The sequence below is a fragment of the Sminthopsis crassicaudata genome, chromosome 4 (genome assembly GCF_048593235.1).
Source record: "Sminthopsis crassicaudata isolate SCR6 chromosome 4, ASM4859323v1, whole genome shotgun sequence".
Lineage (NCBI taxonomy): Eukaryota > Metazoa > Chordata > Mammalia > Dasyuromorphia > Dasyuridae > Sminthopsis > Sminthopsis crassicaudata.
This window is the reverse complement of record NC_133620.1, coordinates 452,934,070-452,960,640: the sequence shown is the minus strand read 5'-3', so window position 1 is coordinate 452,960,640 and position 26,571 is coordinate 452,934,070. Positions and strand designations below refer to the sequence as shown.

General features: G+C 36.2%; 1 protein-coding gene across 4 annotated transcripts in view; it reads right to left on the bottom strand.

Moving 5' to 3' along the window:
• Positions 1–26,571, bottom strand: part of EFCAB5 (EF-hand calcium binding domain 5) — a 132,083-nt gene that overhangs the window by 79,248 nt on the left and 26,264 nt on the right. For all 4 annotated transcript variants that reach the window (XM_074263775.1, XM_074263774.1, XM_074263776.1 and 1 more), the window contains 3 exons: positions 23,606–24,182; positions 5,852–6,008; positions 4,286–4,337 (listed from right to left, as the gene is read on the bottom strand). In XM_074263775.1, coding sequence (XP_074119876.1) covers positions 4,286–4,337; positions 5,852–6,008; positions 23,606–24,182 — 786 coding nt within the window. The remainder of the gene's footprint in view (positions 1–4,285; positions 4,338–5,851; positions 6,009–23,605; positions 24,183–26,571) is intronic.

The following is a 26,571-nucleotide window of genomic DNA, read 5'->3' as shown; positions in this document are numbered from 1 at the left end:
TAATACTCACCACACTGGCTCATCCAGTTGATAGTATGAGAGATGATTGACTCTGTCCTTAAGAAAAAACGTCTGCTATTCTGTGAGTACCCTACTTAAAATACTCCACACTAGAGCAGGGCAGCTACTACCCAGATGGATTCTTGATGAGGCTCAATGAACTTTAAAATAAGGGGCTGCTTTAGCTGAAGTAAAAAAGACAGGGGTAACAGTTGTGATATCAGAAAAAACAAAAATAAAAATAAATCTAATGAAAAGAGATAATTATGGAAACTACATTTGGTTAGGTAGCATAGATAATGAAGTAATATTAAAAAAATTCATAGCAAGTTTCTCTGTTAAAGGCCTCATTGCTCAAATAAATAGGGAATTGAGTCAAATTTATAAAAGATCAATATGCAGTTGATAAATAGTCAAAAGATATAAACAGGCAGCTTTCTAAAGAAGAAATCAAAGCTATAGTTATATGAAAAAATGCTCTAAATCACCATTGAGTAGAACTTAAAACAATTCTTAGGAAAAATAATTACATTAATGAACTACTGATAAAGCTGCAAACTCCAACCATTCTGGAGAATAATATGAAACTATGCCCAAAGGATTGTAGAGCTATGTATACTCTTTGACCTAATAATACCACTATTATATATATATATATATATGTTACATATATATATATATATATATATATATATATATATATATATATATAATATACATCCCAAAGAAAAAGAAAAAGGTAAAGGATCTATATGTACAAAAATATTTATGGCAGTTTTTTGTAGTGGCCATGAATTAAATTGAGGGGATACCAATCAATCAAGGAACAGTTAAACAAGTTGTAGTGTCTAATTGTGATGGAATATCATTGTGTTGTAAGAAATGACAAAGGGGATGGTTTCAAGAAACATGATAAGACCTAGATGAACTGATGCAAAGTGAAGTGAATAGAACTAGGAGATCATTTAATAATGACTGTGAAAAACAGCTAGTAAGTAACCCACTAAGGAGCTAAGGAGCATCAATACAATGATCAAAAACAGTTTCTGAAGGATTTTTCATGAAAAATATTATCTATTACCTCCAGAGAGTAAGAGAGAGAGAGAGAGAGAGAGAGAGAGAGAGAGAGAGAGAGAGAGAGAGAACTGATTAATTCTGAGTACAAATTGAAATATAATTTTTTCACTTTTGCTATTTTTCTTACTTTCTGTGACAAGACTAATGAGGATATATGCTTTGCATGATTTCACATGTATGATCAATGTTGCATTACTTGAATTCTCAGGAGGTGAGGGAGGGGTATTGCAGGGAAGGAGAAGATATGTAACTCAAAATTTTAAAGGAAATAATTTTAAGAAAGTATGTGTTAACTAAATCTATCCAAAAATCTGCATGATTTTAACATATGATTAGGTAATACTTTACTGAAAAGAAACTTTGGGGTTACATGTCACTCTGCCAAATCAATTCTCTTTTTAATCAATAAGCACTAAACAGTGAAGTATCTTGTTCTCTATATCTTTCAGTTAATCATGTGAATTTGAAGATACGTTCTATTACAAAAAGTAGTTTGCTAAAATTTGACTCTTCCCTTCCAAAATTTGCATCAAGAATGATAATATATATTCTCATAATGTAGCCTGGGACAAAGGAAATGAAAACTGGAAAACTTTGGAAATCACGTGCATGTTTATATTTCCATAGCTTAGTAAACGTCTATCATTTTTTACTCTGGTCTTCTCAAGATTCCTAGTGAGGTGAATTATATTTAGACTTTATAAAGATGAAAAAGGAAGTTGATGAAGCAATAGTTACTGATGTCTTCTATGACCATTTCTACATAATAATAATAATGATTTTCCTCAATTTTTCTGTAATCAGAAACCTTAAACATTTATCCCTCAGTATTTTTAAAACTGAGTTACTCTAACACAGGATTTTGCCTACCTTGGTCCAGGTATTCTTCCTTTTTTTTTTTAGTTCCATTTCTCATCAGAGACTCAGAGACTGGAATTCAAATATATTTGATTTGACCACCACTGCCTTTGTTGAAAAGACTTTGTTCTAGAAATGCTGCCAGATCTGTTGTCCTGTTCATCTAGATGCTTTGGAGATGACTTGGCTGAATCCAGTCTTATGTCCAGCTTTTTGTAAACTTGTTTTCATTTCCACTGTTCTTTCCTGTTTTGAGCCCACCCAAATTCCAATAAGGCACGATCGGACAGCAGGAATTCACACTTTTCTGCTTCCTTCTCATCTGCTACTTATTAACTAGCAAACACTGGAGGATTTCTTCAATACAGCATGAGTGTTCCTTTGGGGACTAGGGGAAAATTCACCATCCAAGCCTCTATTAGTCCAAGAGTGTGATGAAGTAAAAGGAGCTCTGGATTGATGGGGGAGGGAGGCGGAAAAGACCTGGATTGAAGCCCCTGCTCTGTTACATACAACCTGTGCCTATTACATGCCATTTCAGTTCTTAGACCTTCAATTTCCTTATCTTTGCAATGAGAATGTTCTGTTAGAAGATTTCTAAAGTTCTTTTTAATTTCTTTGATCCTATGATCCTATATTCGCCAGACCTTCATCTAATAAAACGCCAGGACCTGGCTTAGAGCACAGACCAAAAAGAGGAGCATCAGTTCAGGACTCTTTGTTCTAAAGCAGTCAGGAAGCGCCATTTTCCATTTGTGCCCAGGGCACATCTGAATTAAATTATAGGCTCCCCGGAGATGTGGCTGCTTGTACACCTGTGTGTCCCTAGGCCTGCCAAGAATATCAGAATAACAGGAAAGGATATTGGTTATAAATATTTGTTTCCCTAAGATAGCAATTATGTACATAATAAATTAATTTAAATAATAAATAATTCCCATGTCTATATGACTTCTTATTTACAAAGCCCCTTGCATTTTAAGGTAGTCTATTTATCTTTTATCTGTTCCCAATGGTGTGTTGGCAAAATGTTTAACAGTTTATTAAACATCGAGGTGCAAAGTGCTAGGGATACAAAGACAAGATAGAACATATTCCTGTCCTCATGGAGCTTACCTGGTACAGGAAGGGTTTGATATGTATGAAATCAAATGTAGAGCAGGTAAACTGAGAAAGAAAGGAGCATTAAAACCAGTGGGAGAGCGGGAAGCCTTCCAAGGTAAGATGAGTCTTGAAGGAAGATTACAAATTTAGAGAAGCAAAGAAGATGTAGAATATTCCCGGGGGATCAGAGAACAGTGACAGAGATGGACCCTGCCCTGTGAGTGCATTGCTCCCAGACAAGGAAACTCACTCTGCCAATTCAGGTTACACTTTCTTTGTAACCTGGAAGGAAAATTTAAGGTAAAAGATGGAATGTTGAATTCAGGGAATAGCTGGCAAAGCGATTTGGCTAAAACTCAGAGAATCTGAATGAGAATAATGTTAAATAAGCCTGAAAATGTAAGCTGGAGTCAGACTGAGGAGAACTTCAAAGGCCAAATGGAGAAGTTTATTTTATCTTATTTTAGGCAATAAGAAGACACTAGCTGTCTTTGAATAGTGGAATGTCATGGTGTTTCCCTTTACTTTCAGAAGATTATTTTGGCAGTGATGGAGTAAAGATGGCTTTGAAAGGGGAGAAACTTGAAGCAGGCTGAGACCATTATTAAAATAATTGGCTATTGCAACAGCCCAGGCAAAAGCCATTTAGGTTCTGAACTAAGCAGGGGACCACATGAGGAGTGAGAAGAGGAAGGGTTTGAGAGATGTCTTGAGAAAGCAGAAGCCCTGACTTAACATGAGCTGGATGGCTGTGGGGGCAAGAAGGAAAGCCCAAGGGTACTCTGAGGTTACCAAACCAGACGACAATGGTGCCCTCAATAGAAAAGGAGCGGTTTGGAGGAGGGCTGTGTGTACTAGGGGGAAAGGATGAGTTGCTTTTGGGTCATGCTGACTTTGAGATGCTCCTGGAACATCTCAAGCTTAACTAGAACATTTAAACCCACTCATTTACCACTTCCTGCCTCATTTGCCAGGCCCTTAAGCTCCTCTTTCTTGCTTAAAGTTTTTTTAATCTTTTTTTGAAAGCTTTTTCCTTTAGCTTACATTGAGATTGCTTCACATGAAGTCATTTAGGTCACTTGTTTCTGTGCTTTTTAAATTCATCTGCTCTTTCTAACTGTCAAAGAACCTACCTGACCTTCTGATGCCCAACAAGAGTACTGACGCACTAACATTTTTCTCACAACTCTACTAGTTGGAGCCTTGCTCAGCTCTCAGGCAAATGCTATTAGGTAGACATGCTCACCAGTTTTCTGTCCTGCCACAGTGTCCTGAAATGCTTGGACGGCATTCTGAATCTGCAAATCACACACACAGGAACAGATAAACACCCAAGGAAGCATCAGTTTATATTTTACATTTTAAAAACAGCCTTGAACCTTTGAACCTGGGTCCTGGATGGGATCCCTCTAGAACAAGAGGACCCTAACGTTTTGCAGGAGTGATTTATTTCCTTTGAATTCACCAGTGGTAGAGGTAGAGCACTGTTGATACTGAGGAGGAGGAAGGCACTGTGGGAGCTAGATTCAGTGTGAAAGGATTGAGGATCAATCATTTACCATTTTATCACATTGAGCAAGTCAAACTCTTTGAACCGCAGTTTCCTTACCTGTAAGGGGAGGGCTCTAGCAGCCCTTCAGTTCCTCCTTTCTAGAATCAGGTCCTAGGTGCAGAGGAAGAGAACTGCTAGCAAGAAATTCAAAATGCACTACCATTATTGGCTGTACTGTCCTTCCCCCTGGGACCTGTGGCAAATCTTGGGACAGACAATTGGAAAAGAACCTGAAAGGGGGAAAAGAATATCTACTAGGTAAGGTTTCCAGATTGTAGGGTAGACCTTAGGGGTGTAGAAACCAGCTCCAAACAGCTCTCATCCAGTTGTTAAATTGCAGTATGAGAATTTACATGTGAAATTTAGTATTTTGTTTATTGTCTAGACTTAAGAAAGTGATAATGAAAATCTTAATGATGATTAAATTTTAAAATGTGTCAACCATACTTTTCCTAGAAAGCTCATTATTAAACATGATCCTTGGGTGGATCCCAATTTAAAGGTAGACCTCCTTAATGTAGAGAATTTTCTAGGAATGTCTGGAGTGCAGATAATTCCAAGTGAGTTACTTATTTTCCTCCTAAAGAAATGCTTTTCAAGGATTTTCTTTCTGCACTGTTGTTGTTTCTCTATTATTTCATATTTGTCCAGTACAAAAGCCAAGGCCAGCACTATACAGAACCAGTGGGCATTCCCAAAGCCACCATTAACAACCATTAGTTCCTATAAAAGGGAAATGAGCCATCTTATCTGGAAAAAACTCACTGTGGTTCATAGAATCAGTCTTAGAGCTAGACGGGAATGAAGAAGCTTTCTCATCAATCTCCTTCCTTTGGTCAGTGAGGAAAGTGAATCCCAGAGAAGTTAAGTGGCTTGTCTGACATCACACAGGGAGTGTCCCAAATAAGATTGGAAACCAAGTCCTTGACTCCCCATCTAGTGTTTTGTCCACCATATCAGGGGATCTCAAAGACAGGCCTTCCTGTCTGCAATGAAGCCATTGGGACCAGCTCTAAATAAGGGCCTTGATTTCTAGGATTTGTTGAAAAATACTTTGTAGATAAACCAAGAAAATTGACCAAACAGATGGAGAGCTAAATGAGCTCCTGGAGAAGTAGAATTTGAGGGGGAGGATTTTAAGGCTGACATGGACATGGACAGTTTTTCCATGAGCAATTCCATAACGAAACACCCCATTCCTTATCTTCTCTTCCCCTATTCCTCCTTCCCCTTCTCCTCCCTGACTCCTTTTCTCCTTACCACAGGAAGTGGAATCTTTCCATCAGCATCCAGAAGCCATTCTTGGAACTGCAAACCCAGAGCTTCCTTCCGCATCTTGCCCACCTGGGACTTGATTTTTTTGATATTTTCTCTTTGTTCTTGTTTTTCTTTGACTTCATTCTTCATCTTGGCTATTCTAAAAATACGGAAACAGAGCATTGGAAAACCTCATCTGGTGAAGTCTGACCTCGTTTGAGAGCATGTGTGTGTTGAGCACCCTTTGAGGTCCAGTTCCTATTTCTCCCCAACAACCTTCCCTAATCATTCCAGTCCTTGGGAATCCTTGCCTCCTCAGATTCCCCCTAGCACCTGTGCATATGTCTGATTTAGTGTAAGATTTAATTAGAAAGAAGTTTGGAGATCATCATAACCAACTGTTTCATTTTACAGGCTAGGAAACTAAGGTCTAAAGATAGTAAGTGACTTGGTCAACATCATGTTGTCATTTATGGAGCTGAATTCAAATCCAGGTCCTCTGATTCCAAATCCCATACTCTTTCTACTCCATACACCACCAATTTGTTATATAACTATCTATGTGCCTGTGTTTTATCTCTCCAATGAAGTTATAAGCCTCTGAGAGGGGTAAGGACTGGACTTTTTGAGTTTTTTTTTTTTTTTTTTTGCAATGGTGGTTCTAATTCTTTTTACAATTTAGATTGGTTATACCAATATCGATCCCCACCCAGTTTCCCTATAATAGCTTTGTAGAGGGTATCATGGATGTGGAAAAGGGATAAGATCCCAGGACACAAATTTTAAGGTCAGTTTTCTTAGAAGTCACTGAATCCAAATAATCTAAATATATGACCCTGAGGTGCAGAGGTGAAGTGACTTGTCTAAGATCACCTAGTTAAAGGAGATTAGAACCTGTTCTTCCTGCCTCCCAATCCAGCACCTTTTTTGCTGCAAAAATAACATATCCCAGCCCTAAGCTATAAGTGACTTCTGTTTCTTTGCCTTACATGGCACAGCAATAGAAATACACAGCTGGTTTTCAAAACCATTTTTAATGTATAAATTAATTGCTTGCTCTTTTCCTCAGGGAGATTAAGTGCCTTTATCTCATTTATTCTCTGTATTTCTTAAGTGGCTTTAAAGCACTCAAGTTCTTTGAGTAATATCTTCATGAAATAGATAAATTAGCACTTCAATCAATCAATCAACCAAGGGATATGGCAGCCATCCCAGAGTTAAAGTTATAAATACAAAGGGAAAGAGTTCCTGCCTTCAGAGAGCATCCTTCCCATCAGAGACAGCACTTGGGAGGAAGCGTGCACACATACACACACGGTGTATGCATGTATGCATATATATGTTGTGTGCTGTGCATCTGTTGCATGCACTGCACATGTACTCATATGTTGCTGCATTCATGCATGTGTGTGCACGTGTGTGTGTGTGTGTGTGTGTAGAGGAAATAGTTCCTTTAGAGATTAAGAAAGACTTTATAAAAAAGGTGCCATTTGAACTGAGCCTTGGTTTGGTTCAGTGGAAAGTATGATGTATTGGTAGTCAAGCCCCTGCCACTTACCACCTATATGACCCAGGACTAGTGCTTGGCTGAATGTGTCTTATTTTATCCTATTAGAAAGAGGGGATTCTTGAAAGTTTTGGAGGGGTGAATTGCTACAAGATATGCCATCATAACCATCAACTGGCTTAAACTCAGAATTCAGATAAATAGTTTTAGTCACACCGTGCACTCCATTTGAAAGTAATGTCAAAGTTAAATGATCTTTGTTTAGAAGTTTAAAAATATCTTAATCCTTGGCTAAGATGACAGGAACAAATAATGATGAATGTTGGAGGGGATGTGGGAAAACTGGGACACTGATACATTGTTGGTGGAATTGTGAAAGAATCCAACCATTCTGGAGAGCAATTTGGAACTATGTCCAAAAAGTTATCAAACTGTGCATACCCTTTGATCCAGCATTGCTGCTATTGGGCTTATATCCCAAAGAAATACTAAAGAGGGGAAAGGGATCTATGTGTGCAAGAATGTTTGTGGCAGCTCTTTTTGTAGTGGCTAGAAACTGGAAAATGAATGGATGTCCATCAATTGGAGAATGGTTGGGTAAATTATGATATATGAAGGTTATGGAATATTATTGCTCTGTAAGAAATGACCAGCAGGACGAATACAGAGAGGCTTGGAGAGACTTACATCAACTGATGCTGAGTGAAATGAATAGAACCAGAAGATATCTTCAACATAAAGAAGATCCAACTCACATCCAGTTGATCAATGATGGACAGAAACAACTACACCCAGAAAAGGAACACTGGGAAGTGAATGTAAATTGTTAGCACTACTGTCTATCTACCCAGGTTACTTATACCTTCAGAATCTAATACTTAACTTGCAACAAGAAAATTGGATTTACACACATATATTGTATCTAGGTTATATTGTAACACATGTAAAATGTATGGGATTGCCTGTCATCTAGGGGAGGGACTAGAGGGAGGGAGGGGATAATCTGGAAAAATGATTACAAGGGATAATGTTATAAAAAAAATTACTCATGCATATATACTGTCAAAAAATTTATAATTATAAAATAAAAAAAATCTTAATATTGTTACACATCTCAACATCATTCATTTGGCAAGTATTATATAACAAACTGGCTTCCCAAAGAAACCTTGCAAATTTTTAAAAAATTAAATAATTTAAGACTGATTATAGAGAATCATTTAGAATCTTCAACAATAAATTCAAATCAATTGTCTTAAATTTTTGTCTATGATTTTCTTTTTTTCCTTTTTGGGCTTTTCCCCATTTATTTGCTATTTTATTTTTCTCAGTTATATATAAAACAATTTTAAAAAATATTTGTTTTTAAAACTTTGAGTTCTAGATTCTCTCCCTTCCTCCCCTCCTCACTCCCATCCTTGAGAAGGCATATGTGAAGTTATGTAAACATTTCCACAGAAGTCAAGTTGTGAAAGAAAACAGATTTCTTTGCCCCAAAAAAATAACCTCAAGAAAAAAAATTAAAAGAGTATGTTTCAATCTGTATTCAGACAACATACAATTTTTCAAAAGTAAAATAATGTCTTTTCATAAAGAACAAATACATGACTGGTTTCAGAAGAAAAATCAACACCACTGAAGCTGTGAAGACATTCAAAGACAGTCAAGATGGCGTAAGTGACAGAAATACAGAAACACAAAGTAAAAAATTCAAACCCAGAAACCAAACCAATTTTCCTGTTTACTACTGGGATAAAGATGTATTATTAGGAAAGGTCACTGGGGTTCTTTTTGTACAAACGCCTAAGTTGCAGATAGCATGAGTCCTAATAAATTTAAATGACATCTTAAAAGTGCACTTTCAGAATATGTTGGCAAGGCAAGAAAGTCTATCCAGAGAAGATTAGATGTTTTTAATGAGCACAAACTAACTTTTCGAAAGAATCCTGTCTGTAACTTCAAAGGATCAAAAGGGATCCTTGCTTTGCATAGAGTTGCTTAGAGCAACTTTACAGTTAGAAGATACAGAGCACTAGGTCTGGATCAGGAGGACCTAAAATCAGATTCAGCCTCATACAGTTACTAGTTGTGTTTCTCTGGACAAGTCACTTAATTTCTGTTTGACTCAGTTTCTTCATTTGTAAAATGGTGATAAAAGGACCTAACTCCCAGGTTTGTTCTGAGGATTAAATGAAATCATATCTATAAAGTACTTAGTGCAGTGCCTGGTATATAGGTACTTTAAAAATTCTTCCCCTCATTCCCTTAACCTTCTCTTTCCTCAACTCCCCCTTCCCTCATTCCTACCCAGAGCTTGGAAAATGATTTAAGTATCAATGTGACTGTCAATTTCTCATATTTTTCCATTAAGGGTATCTTCCATTTATGCATAGACCATTCTTATAGAAATGAGAAAGTGGACATACTAGTTGTTTCTCACTATTCTTTTCTGTTTCCTTTTGTGATAATAATACTGTCTATGATTTCCATTTCATATGAATTTCCCTCTCTTTGAAATAGTCTCAAAATTGACTTCTGGATATTTTCAGATTTTGTCACCTTCAGAATTAATTTCCTCTGCACGTATTTTTCAAAATGTTCACCTTTCCCAACTTCATTTTCTTGAAGGCCATTAATGGACCCATAACTTTTAGAGCTTAACTACCATGGTATATGCATATAATGAAAATATTGCCACAACCAGGAGGCTAAAGGATTTGGAAGAGAACAAAAATAGATGAGTATTTGAGCAGATTTTCCAACATTTCTATAGCTATCTAGCCTCATCACTAATGATAGTGGATAGTGTGTCAAATAATGATGATGACAGCAAACATCTTAGTTTTACTTCTGATCTGAGAGTAAAGTTTTCAGTATAATGCCAGATATTGGTTTTAGATAAATGTTTTTGTTCACATTCTTAAAATTCACTTCTATATGATAGGATCTGAATTTTACCCCAGATTATGGAAAGTACAAGCTGGGCAAGAGCTGAGTGATGGCATTTTAATGGGTAAATCATTAGAGCTAGTTGGCCAACTATGGTTGAGGATCATTTATTATAGAGTTATCAGGAAATCATGACTATTTACCCCAGAGTCTTTTTAATTAGTCATTTAATTACCCAACCCTGGTGAAGTGTGAAAATGAGGTGCCTGGTTTAGCTTCTTTAGCCAATTCTCACAATGGCTCCTAAGCAGAAGGTACTTTAATATCCAGAAAATGACACTCTTGTGTTCTTTTGGATGTATCATTTTGCACGCAAAGCAGAAAGGATGATGGCTCAATTATCTACGAAATTTGGCACCATGCACCTAGCCAATATGGATCATTTGAGTTTTGAAAAAATCCACGAATCTGGCAGTAAACAGTACAAATAGAACCTCATTGAGAATGAGGAGAAAAGCCTCTATTTCTATTTTCCAATAATTTCTTCAGCAAATGGATTCCATCTTTTAAATGTTTTCTCATCTGTGATTACTCATATTTTCAATATAAATTGCATAAAATTTGTCTATACATGGAACATTTTCTTTTTTTGTGTGAGGCAAGTAGGATTAAATGACTTGTCTAGTATTCCATTACTAATGAGTCTTAAATGTCTGAGGCCAGATTTGAACTCAAGCCCTCCTGAATCCACTGAATCATTGAGCTGACCTGTTATGGAATTTTCAAGAATGAAATAGATAAGACTACTATATATATGATGATTACAATTCTCTAAGAGATGCTAAATGGATGCATTATCTTGTGTTGCCAGAATTTGGTTCCCATAGCAGAAAATTGCAAAAACAATTTTACCACTAATAAATGTGGTAGAATAAGGACCAAAGGACCTTCAATGTTTTGTTTTGGTTTGATTTTTTTGAGGCAATTAGGATTAAGTGACTTGCCCAAAGTCACAGAGCTAGTCTCTAAAGCAGGTCTTCCTGACTTCAGAACCAGTGTTTTATCCACTGTGCCACCTAGCTCTTCCTATCTTTCAAGTTTTTAAAAAGCATAAAAACTTGTAATATATTGCTATAATAATGATAATAATAATAATCCTGCAGAAAATGAACTTACATCTGAATACTTTTATTCAAATACAAAAAAGCAGTCATTTTATCTAAGTGTGAAACAAATCTGCAGAACATTAAACATAAAAGAATAATGATAGTAGTTATTTTTCATGGTCTGTTTCTATCTAAACTACACTGAAAACAACCAGAAGAATGAGATAATAATAATAATAAGCATTAGCATTCAAGGGGGTTCAAAAAATTGCTGCCAAAAAGTCATTTGGCTACTTCCCAATGCTTCACCAGACTGTGGTCTGGTTAATTCAGGAATAAACAGATGACTAAATATGTAGTAGACTTTCAATTATCTATAATGGATAGGAAATTGATGTGTTAGTTAAATGAGTACATTTTAAAGGATATGATAAGTCCTCAATCAATATTTCATTGTTTGCTTATTTACTGTAAATAGGATGCTTGGAAACTCTTCATTATTGTACCTATAAGTTGGGTGTGTCTTGCTCATGGAGGTTATATGTATGTTCACCCAGATTTGTTTAAATATAGCCAAGAAAAGGGCATGAATAGATATCTCTGAATGCTTGCCAGTTGCTCTCCAAAGGAGATTTTTATTCTAGCCAGGAAGGTTACAGGAAATTAAGCTACAAATCTGGGCCATTTTGCTCCCCTCAAAAGAAGAGATAACAGACTACAATTATAGTTCTCTGTTCCCCCAAATATTGCTAGTCTAGAGGAAATGAATTTTGGACCCAAGACACTCTTGCTTAACTGGGAAGAAATGCCCCCAGCTAAATCCAAAAGCTTGACTTCTTTCTTGTCAGACAAAATCAATAGTGAATAGCAAACAAAATCATTTATCCAAGTCAATAGTAAGCAAAACTGAGAGAAAATGTACAGATTAGAATATTCCAGCCAATAAAGAGTGAATTAGTTCTCTCTCCCTGGGGGTGAGCTATCTCAGAAGAAATTCCTCCAAGTTTACGATGCAGTAAGCTGGAAATAGGGACACGTTCAAGGTTCCTCTACATGTTGGCTTTTCCCCAAATTTTTTTCTCTTTCCTGCCATACACAGAATTAAAACCCTCTCTCCATACTCTCACCAGCTCTGTCTCCTAAGAAGATAGAATATGTAGGCATCATTCTTTCAACCAATGAGGCAGGTCTTAAGCAAATGCCCAGACTTGAGTCTAAGGCTCCGTTCCATTTAACTCTCATTGGCAACCTTCTTTCTTTAATGATTCCCTTCTCTCTTTTCATCTTCAATTTTATCTCCTGGTTCCTTTCCTCTATCCCTGCGTATAATGTAACATTTCTCTAAGAACAGCTAGCAAACATACTAAGAGAAAAAAACAGCTCCCAAACTCAGTACAATATTGCATAAGGCTCCAATAAGCCAGGAGTTAAAGCAAAAAATATCTCAGAGATGTTTCTAGGTTCAGCCCAGGCTTGCCAGCAACTATGAAATAAAGGCAAAACCTATTTCTGATCTTGGGCATTCTAGACCTTCCTCCAAGAGGCTGAGTTTTTATATCATGGGACAGATTCATTTTCTATCATAAAATTCTAAGTGAAATTTGGGGGATGATATAGAGGAAAAAAATCTGGATATAGGATAGATAGGGTCACTTTTGCTACCTGGGCAACCTTGTTCAAGTTATTTGCTTTCTTTGCCCCTCAGATCTTTCTACAAATGAACAGGAGGGACTTGATGATTTCTGTGCTTTCTTCCCACTTTAAATCTATGATCCTATGATTACTGCAGCACAATGAATAAACATGAGCTGTCATGATGCTTAGTTTTCAGTCTGAGGGTAAAAAAAAAAAAAAAAGATCCAATTTTGCTTTCTCCATATACTATGTGTGTCAAATGATGGTTAAAAATTATTCCATCTTCCTGCTTTTCTTGGAGAGGTGGGGGATGAATAGATGCAAAATGTTCTATATGCTATTAACCATGCTTGGCTTGTCATTTAGTTCTTCTGTAGTGAGACTAAGGCTTTTCCCTGAGCAAAATATAGCACAAAAGCATTATGGTCCTTGCTGCTGACATATGTGCATATTAAAGATAGGGAGGGTGCTGGCATCCCAGAGAGCACAGGCAGTGCTTCCTTAAGTTATTTTTTTCCTGACTCAAATACATTTGCAACTAAACCAGAAAGGATCTTGGTACTTATCTGCAATAGAAGACTTTGATCTTCTGCAAAGAAATAAGGGCCAAAAGGGAAAGACCTTAGTTTAGGGACAGAGGCTTAGCTTTTGTTAATTGGGTGTGGTGACTATTACTAAAGTGTTATTAGATGGCCCTTATCCCAGAGAGGTTACAATCCCTGAATGTTAGCAGGCTAAAATCGGTGCTTGCCAGGCCCAAAAGACACTATTTACCCAGCAGGAATACCAGGGAGTAAAAGAATAGCCAAGCTGGGGATAAGACCAGCCAAGCCCCAAGGGGACGTTGTGATCAGCAAGAAGAGAGATGATGACATCAGCAAGAATCCTTACTGGTTCTGCAGCATCGGAGGAATCACTGTGCAGGATTACACCCTTCAGTGCTTATTTTTAGGAGAACATGCCCAAGGGTTGTTTGGGTTTTTTCAGGGGGTGGGGAGGAAGTTTTTTTTTTTTTATTACAAATCATCTTTCTCTACCATTAAAAACAATGCTTTTGCTTTGAATAGTATTTTTCCTTTAGCTGATTAATGAAAAAGTAAAATAACAAAACAAAACAAAACCAAAAACAACCAGTAGAGGCTCGTAAACTATCATTGTGAGTGCATAAGAAGCCATACCATACTTTGAATATGGGGTAGCTATTCTGAAGGTTTCATATGTGACAGAGAGCTACCCATGGTGCTACATACACATCACAAAGGAAAGGTCACTGGGTAGGTGGGTTTGAGGTATATGCAAAAATGATTTTCATAGAATTTCTTCTGCTTGCTCACTCGTTCTTTTTAGTACAATTTCAGCTTTACTGGATTCGGGAAGGACTGATATTTAGAACAGATTGACAAGATGATTGACAACTAAGGAAATTGCTAGACTAAGCATTGATGGGATTTCCTGGTATAAGGCAAGCACGAGGCCTTGGCTCAGTGTTGAGTATCAGTTGGCTTTACAGTATGAGCAGACAGACATCTGTCTAGGAAGTCACAACGTTTCTCAGTTACTGGGGAGATCCACACATGGATGAGATGTTCCCTTTGGCTTGCCAAATCTTTATGCTTATGTCTTCCAAGAATTAATTAATCAGCTAGACCAAGGCTTTTCTGCAATGTATTAAGTTCATCATTTAAAAAGGTGTGTGGATAATTGGAAAGGCCTTTACTCCTTTTCTTTCCAACCCCAAACTCAGAGATGTCACATTTCTAATAAAAATACCCCTGATGAATGTGGTTCAGCTCCATATGAGCTCGACAGAAGCTGCTCTCATATTTGTTGGCAGCATCTCATTCTCAGCTGGCTAAGGGAATTACGTGTATGTCTTTAAAACTGAGGTGTCAAGGGTAGTCATTTAGACTTATATCTTTCTCTTCTAATTATCATGGAGAAAGTGATTTTTAAAAATAATCTTTCTATAATTTGTCCCAATTTGAACTGAGTACACATTCATATTCAATAGTCTCTTACTAGTCTTAGAAGATTGATAAATCAGAGTGAGAAACAGAAAGTCTCTAAGACATCTTTTTAGGCTTAGCAAGACTCCCCCAAGATTATGAGATGTTGGCAAATCCCATTTCAGACCTTGGAAATCCTAGACCTATCTTTTGGTCCCTTTCTGCTATAAGTCTGATAATTTTATACCTTCTCTTTCAGGACAGAATCAAAAAAGCAATTATATATATATATATATATATATATATATATATATATATATATATATATATATATCTTTATTCCATAATTATGTTAGTCTGAAAAGAAGGTAAACTCTTCAAGGAAGAAACTATTTCATTTTTACCTTTGTAGCACTAGAACCAAACATAATGCCTGAGCATATATAGGTGCAAAATAAATGCTTGATTGATTCATTGCATATTAGCTTCTCCAAATCTGGCTAAAACTTCAGTGTAGCCTATAATCAACTTTATTTTTGGCTTATATTTATCTTCAATCTCATCAATAAGAATATTCTTTTCAATGGCACAAACAACAACCTCAAAATATTCCACCTGAGGTTACCCAAAGTGCTAGGAGAATTTTTTTCTGTTATATTCCCTAAAAGGGGTATCAATATGACACAAAGTTAGAAGAATAATATGAGAAGATGTGGCACATAACTAAAACAGCTTCAGTTCAATGTATTCAAATAAACTATTGATACAGAAAAATAGGAAATGAGTAAAGGAGCAGATATCAGTATAGACTACTATTGCTCACTGTGAAGCTTACTAATGCAAAGCAATTGCCACGATGGAAAAATCAAAGGCACCTATAAACCTTGTTCTGATGTTTACTGCCTCTGTGATAAGTCTCCCCATGTCCCTGCTTTCTACTTGAAAGAAGTCCCTGGGCTTCTCTGCACTTCAGTTTCCTCATCTGGAAGAAAAGGGTATTGAGTCTGAAAAACTCTTAAGATCTTTTAAAGCTCTGTATTTATGATCTTACAAAATCTCTGAACCCAGCAAATTGACGTTTCCTCATCAAGTGGAGCAAAATGATGGTCCTGAGAAATGCTGAATTAGAATATAAACTCATTAGCAAAATCTTACAAAGGAGGGCATGAGCAGCATTGCCTCATAAAACAATAAAAACAGGAGAAAGGAAACTAAGTTTGCAGAAAGCTTGGAATAGACCCAGTTACACCTGGTTATTCCAAGAATGTTTAAGAATGAAATGGGAAGGAGAAAAATAGGTCATAGATTTTTTAAAAAGAACAAAAAAAAAAAAAAAAACTCTGTCGAAATTTTCACAAGTATCTATTTTCTCCATCAGTAACAGTGAAGTCACCACTTTGGGATTCCAGCATCACAATCCTTGAAAAGCTGTATGAGAAAATAGAAATAACACTAAAGAAAAAAGATACTGTAAATATAGTTGGACCAAATTAAAAATATCTAGCGTAGGCCTGTGCTGGAGGCAGAGCCATTTTGAGGGAACTGAGGAACAGATGTTTAAGATACATGAAGGAGAATAATTGGCAAAAATTGTGAACCTTATTACTATTGAGAAAAGGTAACCAAAAAAATGTCACTAACTACCGGTACATTATATCTCATCTCTCTATCTCATAATCTCTTCAAAATTTGTGAGAATAATTTACAAATGTTTCAAAAGAATTCCTGAAAAGGATAGGGGAAGAGATTAGGCAGACTTTTACAAATATTATTCTAAAGCAGATCATCAATGTCACACAATTGACTAAAAGGTACAGCAAATATAAAGATTTTATATGATGCATTTACAATTCGTTGGCTTTTTTCAAGGACATTTTAAAGACAGGGAGGTAGTATGGTAGTTAGAGTATTAGAGTTGGTATTGGGAATATCTGAGTTGGAATTCCACCTTAGACATTTACTATCCATACTATGGGCAAATAATGTAACTTCTCTGTTTCTTATTTCCCATACTTATAAATCAAATCTAATAAGAAACATGTGAAGTGTTTTGCAAACCTTAAAGAAATTAATGAATAGTAACTATTACTATTGTTATTGTTAATGTTAACATTTGCATTTGCATTTGAGTTAATAAAACAAAATGCTGCCTCAAAGGTTTTTTTTTCCAACAAGAGATCATTCACAAATATGTTAATATTTTGAAGTCCTCAAAAGACAGTGATTATGATTTTATTTGAGTCTTGATTTTTAATATCAAGATATTAATAATATAACAAGGTGTTCAATCAGGGCAATTGTATAGGTAATTCCCAACTTATACCCTGTAGCATGACACCTTCTTTGCAACTTATAGCCTTAGAGTATTGTCTGGGGGCACTGACAAATTAAGTGACTTGGTAGGATTACATAGCCTAAATATGTGTACATACATATATGTGTATATCAGAGACAGGACCTGAATGCAGATCTTCCTTGCTTCTGCTATACCATACTGTCTTCTATATCAAGGAAGACATAAAATAAGGAAATATGGGTTCACCGTTGGCTGCTGTAATGGAGATCACCCAGAACAGTCTCAGTGAAAGAAAGATGCCTTAGGGAGGTCCTTCAAATGTTCTTGTTGACAGATTGTAGCATAATAATTGTTTTAAGCCCTTGAGCACTTGTGGAACCTCCTAAATTAGATCCGTGATCACTCAAAAAGAGTTTGGCCCAACTATCTACACAGCCAAAACCAAATGGATGAAAAACATCTATGTGATATCCATTTGGCAAGAAGCCAGAGAGCTAGCCTATCACATAGACATAGTAAGTAGATAATTAGTTGACAAATGAGCTGAACCCTGAACTAAATATATTTGAGGGATTGAGAAGCATGTTCAGGAATCTAAACTGAAATAAAACCCTATCTTTTTCAGACTTTTTCAAGTGATGCTACACAATAGCATATCCCAGAATGCCACAGTCTTTGAGGAATCAAACCTGTAGATCACCTAATATCAAAGAAAAGACTCACAATACTAGTGATGAAATTTACTACGTCCCTGCCCTTTCCCCCCCAAAAAAAGTGCAGTTAAAGTTATCACTGCAGAAACAAAGATTCTATCTGGTACCAAATATTTTGGAGGCTTCATTTTAATGGTACGTTTAATACAAATAATATTTAGTACTTATATAACTTATATAAGATTTGAAAAACACTTTACATGCCATCTCATTTAATCCTTACAACCACTTTGTGTAGTGGGTACTTTTATCATCAACTTTTTACAGATGAAGTAACAGATTCAGAAAGGCTTAGGTTCACCCAGAGGCAATATTTGAATTTAGGTCTTCCTGACTCAAAGTTCAGCGTTCTATCCACTAGTTAGAAGCAATCAAAATCAATTCCCGTGTCTGGAACCTGAAATTCTACCATTAGATAACCATTCTTACAGGTTTCTCTACGTTAAATATTGTTGGGAGAGCAATTCATTAAAGTGATTCACATTAGGTTGCAAGTGAGTCATAAAATCTGTTTTCCTTTTAATAAAAGAAGCCCTGGATAGATAAAAGCAGCTTTAGTGTGGGGGAAGTGGCAAGGGTTGTGGAGGAAATGACAGGGGCTCTGGACCCATCTGTCACAATTAAAAGCACTCTTAAGTGTATCAAATATCAGAACTCTACATTATATGATGATATTCTGTTTCTGAAAGTAGCTGGGCCATTGCTATGACAATTGTTCTAAGTAAGCAAAGATGCATCTTTGTCTTTGGATACAAATTACAGATATTTCCTTTTTTGTTCATATTCCGGCTCAAAGGCAAGAATCAACGCCAAAGAACAGTAGGTTTTCTTTAAGATAATTGCACATTTTAATGATATTGCTAAAAGATAAGGTAGTGAAAGTCAAAAAATAATAAGAAGAAGAAGAATCACAATGGTTTCCAAAAGGAATGGAAGCTTTTTTTTTTTCTGATGTTAATTAACTGAAAGACCTCTACTTCCTTCCCCACCTTGGATCAGATAAGAGAAAACTCAAATGATCAATTATTTCAGAATTTTTTTTTAAAGCCTTAACATTTTCTACTAAGAAACCTGGACACCTGAGTTGCAAGCCATCAGGCACCAGGCAGGAGAACACGCCGCCTTGAGCAGCATCCCCATGATGGCTGAACATTTTACAAAATCGCCTGATTCAGCCATCTGTTGACATGCAGATAGATTCTGGATTATTGCCATGGAGAGAAGAAGCTCTAATCTCATCCATCTAGCCTGGAAATGTATCCTTAATTACTCCAACTCTCCCAAAGACTTCCCAGAAAAGGATATTTGTCCAAATAAAATCTATGTCCCTGACAAAGGATGGCTCTGAATCTCCCATCTCACAGTGACCTGAATGAGACCAGTGAGTGATCCTGAGCCATCACTGCTGCTCCAAGAAGAAAACCAAAGTAGACATGTAGTAGACTCATTCTTATTCTTGTTACAGATATTGTTAACTCAGAGTACAACTATTTTAGGTACTGCATGAACTGATCTCTGTATTTGGTGGAGTACAAAGAACCCTGAATGAGTCAAAAGAATTGAATTCTTTACTCTTTTCCAGCTGTGAGACTTCAGGACTGGACTGTGATTTCATTAGTATTAGAAACTCTCAGATGAGGAAATTTTCTCCCTCTCTTCAGGTTGGCACTTCCTCTGGGATTTAAGTTAGCTGCCTAAAGGCCTGAAAAGTTAAGTGATTTGCCCAGTATGTATTTCAAAGGTAGGATTTTGACTCAGTTTTTTCTGGGCTTCAAGGTCAAGTTTCTAACCATTAAGTCATTTTGCTTTGATATTGACATTTGAGATATAAAAATAAAATTAAAAACGATCTCGAGGAGGAGGAGGAGAGAAAAAGCAAGACAGGCTTCAAGAAGGAAATGACACCTTAGCTGAGCCTTGGAGGAAGATGAAATAGTCTAGTGTGGAGATGGCAGAGGAATGTTCTATTTAGAGAGTAGCAAGTGTGCAAATTTGGCCAAAATATTGAGTATGTGAGGGGAAATCAGGCAGTTAGGTGGTGCAGGAGATAAGAGTGCTGGATTCAGAATCAGGAAGAGGGAATAATGAGCATTAAGCCTACAAAGGTAGTCCTGAGGCTGACTCTGAAGGGTTTTAAATCTCAAGCTAAATGTCCCTAGAGGCAAGAGGGAGCCATTAGTTCTTGAGCAGAATGATAGGGTTATACTTGGGTTTTAGAAATATTATTTTGGCAACTATGTGAAGACGGATTAGAGCAGGAAAAGATTAGAAGAAGGGAGTTCTGCTCCTTCAATCTCAGTTTTTTCATCTGTAAAATGAAAAAAAAATTGGACTATATGATATCTTAGGTCTCTCCTATTTCTACTATTCTGCATAATTGCATCTGAAATGGGATTATGCTGTTATTTAACCATATTTATCTCCTCAGGAGGAACATTTATAGACTATATTTCAACACATAGGTGGGCAGTGTTTGTCAACATATTGATTTAAATTCATGAAACCAGTTCCTAAATTGTAGGTGTTATTTATGCAAATAGGACTAAGTATAAATCTAATTCATAACTCCGCAAGAACAGATGGTAGGAGAAAATGTTCTTCAAGTTACTTATTAAATTTGATGATACAGCTCTCTGCATGCTGCTGGCAGTTCTCAACAATATCAAAACTCCCGAGATTTGGTTTCTAGCTAAAAATATAAGCTCTGAGTTCTCACCTACAACCAATGTACAAAACTTGACAGCAGAGGGAGGTATGCCCCACAAAAGGCAGTGTGGAAGAGAAATGCACAGGCTTTTTTAGGGTCAGAGGGCCTGGGTGTGTAATCACTTCTTTCATTTGCTCTTTGTCTCACATTGGACAAGTCATTTATTCTATGGGCTTCACCGAACCCATCTTTAAAATGAGAGCATTGGACTGGATGGCTTTTAGCATCCTTTCCAGATCAATGATCATATGATCTAGTTCCACAGGAACTGTTGCTGGAAAAGTTTAAGGAATCCAAGTATAAAAGGGTTGTGGTTCACCTTTGGAGAAGGGGATGAATACATCTAGGTCTAAAATGGTTCACATAATGAATCTTGTGTTCCCATTATTTGGATTTACACTGAGTATTCCACTGATATTATTTTACATAATCATAACTGTAGGTAGTGTGAATTCTAATACATACTGCCATTTTAGGGGATTCACTAATTATCCTGATTGGGACCTAGCTATATTAGAAGATGTTATCCAAAGAGAATTCTGATAGTGTATTAAGAGTTATAGATTTCGGTCTTTTTTAAAAGTCGACAGGAATTTAGTGATCTAGTTCAAGAAGAAATTGAATCTCAGGTAAAAGACATGATCTGTTTATCCATCTTATTTTCATTCAATGCTATTATTAATTATTTCTAAAATTATTTTATTTTATAATATAATTTAAAACAATTCCATTGCTCAAAAATCAGAAAATCAAAGAGCTAGAGCTACAAGGGACTTAGCAGCCATCTAGTCCAAGCCTGTCATTTTATAGATCAATAAACTGAGGCTCAGGGAGGTAAGGAGACTTGTCAATGGTTATATAAGTGGGACTCAAACACAGGCTTTTTACTTCTAGGAGTCCAAAATCAATTTTATTTCCTCTCTTTCATGATGTTTCTATCATCTTTGGATTAAATAACACTTCTCTCAGACTAATGTTAAAAGTTACCCATAATTTGTCCCTTATCTAGTTAGATATCTTCACATTTCCCTAAAACAAATGCAACAAAACCTTCAATTCTTAACTAGGACAATTTTTTCACTGTTCCATAAAAACTCCATTATTTTCTTTATTTTCTTTTATTCTTTTTTTAACATTTAATCTCACATGCATCTCTTTGCTCTTTCTGTTCCCCCACCTGAAATTTCCTTGTCCCTTCCTCCATTCCAACTATTCAAATCTTGCCCACCCTGGCTCATATATTATCTCTTCCATGATTCCTTTATTGACAGGTAGCGAGTTAGGTATCTTGACACCTGCAGATTAAGTTAGTGTAGTTTGGAGGGCTGAATAACAAACTATCAAGTCAAACTTGATAGTCAAGTTCTAGTTATATAACAGTTATCTTTTACAGTGGATACAGTCCTGGTTCTTGAGTCAATAGGATCTGAGATCAAATCAGACCTCAGATATTATATGATGGCAAATCACTTCACCCTTTTTGCCTCAGTTTTCCCATCTGTTGAATGAGCTGGAAAAAAATGGCAAACCACTCCAGTATCTCTGCCAAGTAAACTCAAATGGGGTCACAAAGAGTCTAACACAACAACAACAAAAAAAAACCCTGAACAACAAAAGACATTTTAAATTCACTAGTACATGGTATGATAGCAATATCCTGATGACAGAAGGAGGTTAGGACAGCTCCTGACTCCCAAAGCTCATATTCTTCCACAGTCCCATATCACTTTCTGGCACTTCTTTAGCTAATTAGGGGTTTTCCAGTCTTCTGAGGTCATGAAACTTATAAAACCAATTGATGGGAATAAATAAGAAGAGAGGTTGTATTCTTTTGTTTATGAACATTTGCTGTATGAATATGAATCATCAGTGTGATTTGGGGCACAGTTCTTATACCATTTGGTTATAAATATGGTTCTTCAAAAGCAAATAGATTCAGAAATAATATCCTGACAACATCAAAGTATTCTGAATTATTGTTTGGAGCCCTGGCCAGATCTCTCCTCAGCTCCCTTGTATCGTTCCTTCTTCTCCTTTTTGCCTTCCACAATAGAATGTAAGCTCCTTGAGCACAAGGACAATTTCATTTTGGGCCTACTAGAGTGTCATACACAAATGAGGGATATGATAAATGTTTATTGAATTGAATTATTATGCTGTTTTATGAGTAATTAAATCTTGTGTCTCTGACAAGATATGTTCCTTGGGGATATAGAAAATATTTTATATCCATATGTATTCTAGAGAAGAAATAGAGCAGAATAGGGAATCATAAAACATGGGCTCATTTACTGACTCCAATATTTAACTACATGACCTTAATGAATTCATCTAACCTCTGTGAACCTCAGTTTTTATATCTGTAAAGTGAGGTCAATAACACTCTTATTACTGAACAATTGAATTTGGAATCGGAAAATATTGTGACCTTGGGCAAGTCCCTTAAAAGTGAATGAGGGGTCAGTTTTTTTATCTGTAAAATGAGAAGTTTGGACTGTACAGCATCAAAGTCTCCCTTGACCTCAAATTCTATTATCCCAAGACCTCAAGGGATTATTGTGAAGAATAAAGTAATTAAGAAATGAATAGGAAGTTCTCTATGGCTGTAAAGTGCTATATAAATATAAGCTGATGTGTTCTTCAGTGCTATTCTTCAGCACACAGATTGGAAACTAGAAGAACAGAGGACATCAGACAAAGAACCCCTTCACTTTATAGCTGACTTAATTACTCAAACTCAGAGAGAGCTGGAGCAGGACTCCAGACCAAATATATTCCCATCATTCAATGCCATCAACATAATTCTTGTCAAATCAATAAACCACCATTTCTTTCAAGCTCTTGGCTACTAAGAAAGAATATGCTAATCACCATGTCTGATTTAAATAACCCCTACCTTTTTGGATTTTTTGATGGAAGATGATTAGCTATCTTAGAAAACATGTAAAAATCACTTACCTATAGAAGGGAGTTTCAGGAATTTGGGTTTTCATTTCTTTTGTGACATCTTTCATTGCTTTCAAATAACCAGTTTCTGGTAAGTCTTTTTGGTAATTGGGATTGTTTCTCATCAGGTATTCCCCCAGATAATTAATCGGATCAAATTTTATCTTCTTTTTAGATTGCAAAAGCTTCCTCTTTTCTACTTCCATTAACAATTTTTCAACCCCTGGCATTAGGGTGGGCAACAGTTTCTCAAGTAAATATGCCTGAGTATCCAATGTCATTTTGTTGTCATTTAACCATTCATAGGCCAAGTTATCCAAAGGAAACTTTTTATCTATCTTTTTCTCTAGTTCCTTTTGTTGGAGAAACTTATTGATTACATTTTCCTGCATGGCAATGGATCTTGCTTCAATTTTTTCAAAGAAATTGTCCTTCCATGGAAACATGGTTTCTTCTATCTTTGGAGGTCTTTCTATGTCCAAAACCGTTTCCTCTAATGTCTTAAATTCAGGAGCATCTGATATTAGTATTTCAGATACTTTTTGAGCAGTGGTATTAAGCATCTCTTCCTCTTCTTCTTGTACATTTTCTTTTGGGAAGAAAACAATAAGTGGGAAATCAGTGGTAGAAATAAAATGTATGTAATTGTAAAAGATTGCTCAAGAAAAAAAGTTTTTCCCACCAAGATAAAAGGTCTCTGTTGAAATGTATTTATTTCCTCCCACTCTTATTTCTCCAGCACTTTCATATTTCCATTAGATAAAACATGGTTCTGTGGACCATTGGAAGTTTTACTCATACTGTTCTTCTATCCATTAGATGGTAAGGTCCTCAGAAACAGAGTCTATTTTTTGTCTCTTTTTGTATCTCTATCTCTTAGTGTGCTAAGCTATGTATCTGGCATATATATTAGGTATTTAATAAGTGTTTGTGGATTGATTGAAACTCAATTCTTTGGTTGGCTAAAATTCTCTTTAGCTTCTGTGCTCATAGAAAACCTCTAGAAGGAACCTTAAACTTCAACTAACTCTGACCCCTCATTTGACAGTAGAGGAAACTGAAACCCAAGGAAGTTTTGACAAAAGCCATATAACTAGTTTCTGATGCAGTTGGAATAGGCCTTTATTGACTTGACTCCCAATATACCAATACCATCCCATTGGTAACTTTTCAAAAAATGTGTATTTTTTTCACTTAATAGTATTTTTTTTCTAATTACATGTAAAGAGAGTTTTCATCATTCATTTTTTTATGAGATTTTGAGTGTCAGTTTTTTTTCTCCTTCCTTGATTCCCCCCCCACCCATGGCAAGTAATCTGATATAGATTATGCATAGTTAAGAAATATGTATATTTAACTTAAAAAACAATAATAAGTAAACAAAATGAGGAATAAGATTATATACAATATCACGAATTAAACATTATAATTGGATAAAATAAAAAGACACTTAACAAAATAATAGTAATAATACTTTCTTTGAACTGATCCTATTCTAATCTCTTTTCTGTCTATACATTTATTTTATTTTATTGCTTTTAAATAGTTTTATGTGTGAGATGATACCTTCAGTGCTTACCATCAGGAAGCATTACCCAGTTCCTCTTAATTCCAGTTCCTTCCCTTTGTTAATTATCTTCTATTCATACTGTATATAGCTTGTTTTGTATACATAAGTTTACATATTATCTCTCCTCTTTAATAAGATTGTAAACTCCTTGAGGGCTTTTTTTTTTCATCCCCAATGATTAGCATAGATCTTGGTACATAGTAGATGCTTAATAAATGTTTATTGATTCATCTTGTGTGATTCTTGACTAAGTCCTTGCAAGAGAAAGTCCTCCTAATGTGATTTTTTTCAGTATGAGAAAATATATGAAGGATGCTTTCCCCAAAGCAGATGCCAGCTGTGTTCAGTAGATACCTTCTAAACAGGTGTCTGGCACTCTTAGAAATTAAAGAATCTGCTTAGGGCCATATAATTAGTAGGTGTTAGCATCAGATTTGAAGTAGTCAATTCAAATCCAAGCCTAGCATTCCAATCCCAACATCCCACTTTGCCTATGCAAAGTAATTCAGTGGAATATATTTCAGCCATAAAATGACAAAGCTAAGAGGATACAGAGAAATATGGTAAAACTGGGACAGGAAAAAATCACATAAGGTGCTAGAATCAATATCTGTCTGATCTTGGGCAAATTAATTTTTCTGGGCCTCAGGTGCTCATCTGCAGGAAGAGATAGGACTAGGTGATAACTAAGGTTTCTTATCACTGAAAATTTATGAGCCAATGTAAAAACTTTTCTTGGGGGATGGAAAAACATGAATTGGAGATTTAATTGATATGGGGTATCGCTCTGCAGTTTATAGAATGAAAGAATTGTTTGGGACTGTGAAAAATTTAGAGATGTGTTCAAGGTAAACTAGGTCTTCTCTGGCGGTGCTTTTGGGTTGGAGGCTGGAAACCATTGGTTCCCCCAGGCTCCCACATGGACTTCTACCTCCTGGGATTAGGATCCTCTGGATCCTTGGGGCTTAGAGTTCTGGATCCTTTATATCATCTTGGGACAATGTTACTGAGACCTTGAAGCCCTCGGAATGGGGGCTCCTTGTCTGAGTGGTACTGTACCCCAAATGAAAATGACCATTCCTGACACATCAAAAGTTCCTCTCAGGTGTTCCCAACCACCCTGAGGCATCTCAGGGAAGCACTCAATTCTTACTGCTACTCCATACCAACCCTTGCTGGCTACAGATTATCTCTGGCCTGGTTCTGGTCACACAAGATGGTTTGTCATTGTCCATGTAGGCTTTGGTGGCAGGACTTTTCTTGTTGCCCATGCACTTCTGCTGACTCTCCATGCAATTCTGGGGTAGGAGATCACTTAATTCTCAGAGGATTTCTTGATCTCTATTTGATTTTTTTTCTAGAATAAGTATGTGGAAGCTAGGCTACTTGCTTCCATATGGGAAATCAT